The sequence below is a fragment of the Artibeus jamaicensis genome, unplaced genomic scaffold (genome assembly GCF_021234435.1).
Source record: "Artibeus jamaicensis isolate MK-2021 breed Jamaican fruit bat unplaced genomic scaffold, CSHL_Jam_final scaffold_461, whole genome shotgun sequence".
Lineage (NCBI taxonomy): Eukaryota > Metazoa > Chordata > Mammalia > Chiroptera > Phyllostomidae > Artibeus > Artibeus jamaicensis.
In genome coordinates this window covers 6,426,141-6,430,196 of record NW_026522045.1, presented here as the reverse complement: position 1 = coordinate 6,430,196, position 4,056 = coordinate 6,426,141, and the positions used below count along the sequence as shown (strand labels likewise).

Sequence of the window (4,056 nt, the reverse complement as noted above, 5' to 3'; positions counted from 1 at the left end):
ATGGAATCATACAAAAGGCACACTTTTGTTTCTGATATCTTTCCCCAAGTATAACATTTTTTGAGATTCATCTGTATTATTGCTTGTACCAGTAATTTGTTCCCTTTTATTGCATAATGTACAACTATATAAGAATGTGTTTATCCATTCACTTGCTAATGGAAACTTAGATTGTATCCATTTGGAGAATATCACAAATGAAATAGCTGTGAACATTCCCATACAAATCTTTTTGAGAAAAGATATTTTGAATTGTTTGGAAAATTTTCTAAGAGTAAACCTTCTGAGACATATGGTAAATATAAGCTTAACTTTTCAAGAAACTGTCAAAAAGTTTCTCAAAATGATTGAACTTCTCACCAGGAATGAATGAGAATTCCAGTAGTTCCATATCCTACTTGGGATCCTCCAATATGTGGGATTGTCAGACTTATTAATTTTAGCAATTTGATGGATGATATTTCATTCTGTTTTTTCACATTTCCCTAATAATTAGGGTATGATTAAACATATTTCCATGAGCTCATTGACATTGTGCACATGTTTTTGTGAAACATGTGTTCAAGTCTTTTGATCATTTTTATTGTATTGCCATCTTTTCAAATTTAGTTATTTATATATCTTCTGGATACAAACTTTTTGTCATTTACATGTATTGTAAATATATTCTCCCAGCTTCTCACTTCATTTTTTGAACTATGTCTTTCAAAGAGCAGAACTTTTAAATTTTGTTAAGTCATTTCTATGTACTCTACTACTACACTTCCTTTATTACTACATCATATGTCTGAAAGTCAGATAATGCAGTTCTCCAGATTGTGGGTTTTTTCTAAACTATTTTGTCTATTTTAGGTCTTTTGTATTTCATATACATTTGTGGTAAGTTTGTCAAATTATAGAAAGATGCCTGCTGCTATTTTGATTTTGATCAATTTGTAGATACTCAATATCTTAATAGTCCTGAATTTCCTGATCCAGGACAATGGTTTTCTACATTTATTTTGATATTCAGTTTCTTTCAGCAGGGTTTTTTTTCAATGTAGAGGTTTAAAAAATTATCTCTGAGTATTTCACATTTTTGGAAGCTATCATAAATTTTATAAATACACACAATTCAATTTCCATTTATTAATCACTAGCATAAAGAAATACAATTGAGTTTTTGTATATTTATAACTGTAACCCTGCTAAATTAACTTCTTAGTTCTATAGTAGGTTTACAGTAGACCTGTTAATGAGTCTCTAAATGTATGATCATGAGATTTGCAAATAAAGACATTGCCTACTGAACCAGGAATTTTTACAGAAGCTTTTGTTTTAGTTCTGAAAATCCAACAAGGCTCTGCTGTACTACACAATCATTGGCTCAGTTCATGGAAGGGCCTCAGGTATCTAGGGGTTCCTCACAAGAGGAGCCATCAGTTGCCCTGTCCTTTTCCAAGTTCTAAAACAGTAGCTGCCTGTACAGTCTATATTTATATAATAACTGAGCAGAAGAGACAGGTGGTTGGGTTTCTTTCTAACTTTAATACTGTTTTTAAAACAAGACTATTTTATTTCTTCCTTTTTATAAAACTGTATTGATTGTTTAATATAAAAGAAATAGAGCAGAGATTTAATTTTTTTTTAAATCCACTCTCACTCTTTATGGAGTGGCTCAGTTGATTGGGCATCTGGCAAACTGAAAGGTCACCAGTTCAATTCTGGTCTGAGCACGTGCTGGGGTTGAGCTCCATGGCTGGTCAGGCTCTTGCAGAAGGCAAACAATTGATATTTCTCTCTCACACTGGCATTTCTCTCCCTCCCCTTCCTCCCCCCTTCCCCTCTCTCTAAACTAAAATTAACGAAACATTTTTAAAAATCCACTCTCTTGGCCCCTTTTCCTGACACATTTCTTCTACCATTTTAGTGAAAGAAAAAGGGAGAACATTGGTAACAGAGAGAACAGCAGGCCGAAGGAGGCGTGTCTTGGGAGTCTGGGAAGGAAAAAGCAAGTCCTCAGAGAGGTAGTGGCATTGGAGAAATTTCTTGAGAACATACTGCCCCTCCCTGAAAGTAGAGAAAGGCCCAGGAAAAAGAAGGGACAGCTACAGAGCCGATGCTGATGCAGTTAGAAAGGGACGCGGGGGTGCAGGCAGGGGCTGGTGTGAAGGCCAAGGGCTTTGCGAGACCCCGCTGAGCCGCAGGAGGCGGGCCGAGGCGTAGCCACTCGCTGTGACGACGGCCTCACGTGACCCGCCTACTGTGACTCGACCGCGCGCCTCGCTGGAGCTTTGGAGCCCGCGGTTGCTCGCACCCTTCTCGTCCCCTTCTGCCACTGGACCTGAGGGCGTGTGGACCAGGGGATCCCAAAGATTAGGCGGCGGAAGGGGAGCAGGTAAAGGATGAGGAGCGGGGCTCCCTGAGGTTGGTCTGGAGAGCAAACCTGGGCGCGGAGCCCTCCTGAAGCTCGCGCAGCAGCCCCCACGCCCCGAGGCCGCCCTGCCTGTGCCTGCGGAAAATGCTGAGCTTTTCCCCGGGGGAGGGCAGGACGGCCCAAGGCGACGACCCTTCGGTAACACTTGCCTCTGGGCCGGCCACCCTTCCCCCACATTTCTTGGTGTGGAAAATGGTGGTCAGCGCGGAGGTGGGGGCGTGGGGGGGGATCGGGTGGACTGGGGCGGGTGGGTGCCGAGAGCTCAGCAGCAGCCGCGCCGCTCCCGGCCTTCTGCAGGTCTGCGGGTTCAAGTGTCGCGGCGGCGCACTCGCGGTGAGAATCGGGAGGAGGAACAGACAGCAAGGATAGGCCCAGGTGGGTGCGGGGGTCGGGGTGAGGACGAGTGGAAAGCCCCGAGACCCCAAGTTCTTACCCCAACCCCCACCCCGTCCTCCATTTTGGTGCCTGCAGTAGCCTGGGCTTGGATCTCAGGGAAAATGGTGGGTTTGGGTGGAGGGAGGGGAGGGGATTTAGAGGGGGGAGAGCTGGGACTGGTGGCCCCCTAGAGGGCGTAGGGAGCCTCTCTGGTGGGAAAAAGGCAATTTTAAAAGGCTTTGAAAGCCAGAGCTTTGGGTCGTGGAAGGTGCACAGTAGGGCCTCTGTCCTCGGTGCTGATCAGTCCAGCAATAAAATACTCCCTTTTCATCTCCTGTCTCCTAGGAGCGATGGCGTCCAAAGAGGAGCAAGCAGTAAAAAATCTCAACATGGAAAACGCTCAACAGGAAAACGTAGGGTACCAGGCCCCTATGCACAATGCGGAGGAACCACGCCATTTGGCCCGGGGCAAAGCCCAAAAGCCTGGAGGAAATGTCAGACTGGGGTGGGTTAGGCGACTTGTACCTAATTTTCGATGGGCTATATCAAATAAGCATGTTGATCACAATGAAGTGGGAGATAATATAGAAAAAATCGCAATGAAGCGGATGGAAATCAGGAGAAAGACTAGGGAGCAGCAAATGAGACATGATAGACGTTTCCAAACTCCTGAACCTGATAATCATTATGACTTTTGCCTCATACCTTGAATCCTAGGGTTTTCCCTGAGGTTAGTGATGTGATCTCTGCTCTAAAAACTAGTAGTTTGTGATTTACTTTTCTGTAAACCTTTTGGTATTTCTTCTTACTACTTTCTAATCAAATATTGTTTTGTCTCAGTGTAAAACTCGCTGTTGAGCAGGGTAATTTTACCCGGTTTTCAGAGAAAATATTCTTTTCATGATGTGAAATTAATAAAGCAGTTTAAAAGTCCATCTTTTTCATCTACTCCCGGTTTTATTTTTGTTTATATTACCTTTCCTCTTCCAACTACCTGGACTCAAAATCTCGATTGACTATTTTTCTTGTCCCCAACCAATTAGTAAGGGTGGATTCTACTCATAATGTAACATCTGATACCATTTTAAGGATGCACTTCAAACTATTTTTCAGAGTGTGAGTCCACAGTGCATGAAACGTCTTGGTGGGGGAGCTTTTTGAGAGTGTAGGGCCCCTGGTTCCTATCCTCCAAATGCACAAAGTGGGGATCAAAAATCTCCACTTTTTAGCAAACTCCGAGGTTAATTGTAATGTACAACAAAGCC

At 43.3% G+C, this 4,056-nt stretch overlaps 1 protein-coding gene across 2 annotated transcripts; it reads left to right on the top strand.

The window, feature by feature from the left end:
* Positions 1 to 2,221: 2,221 nt before the first annotated feature.
* BEX4 (brain expressed X-linked 4) lies at positions 2,222 to 3,726 on the top strand. 2 transcript variants are annotated; one of them, XM_053657530.1, is made up of 3 exons: positions 2,223 to 2,377; positions 2,714 to 2,791; positions 3,137 to 3,726. In XM_053657530.1, exon 3 carries the CDS (start codon positions 3,142 to 3,144, stop codon positions 3,499 to 3,501), a length of 360 nt encoding a protein of 119 aa, XP_053513505.1. In that variant the 5' UTR covers positions 2,223 to 2,377; positions 2,714 to 2,791; positions 3,137 to 3,141; the 3' UTR covers positions 3,502 to 3,726. The 2 variants fall into 2 exon arrangements, with proteins under 2 accessions (XP_053513506.1, XP_053513505.1); XM_053657531.1 differs by lacking the exon at positions 2,714 to 2,791 and having other exon boundaries at positions 2,222 to 2,377.
* The last annotated feature ends 330 nt before the right edge of the window (positions 3,727 to 4,056 follow it).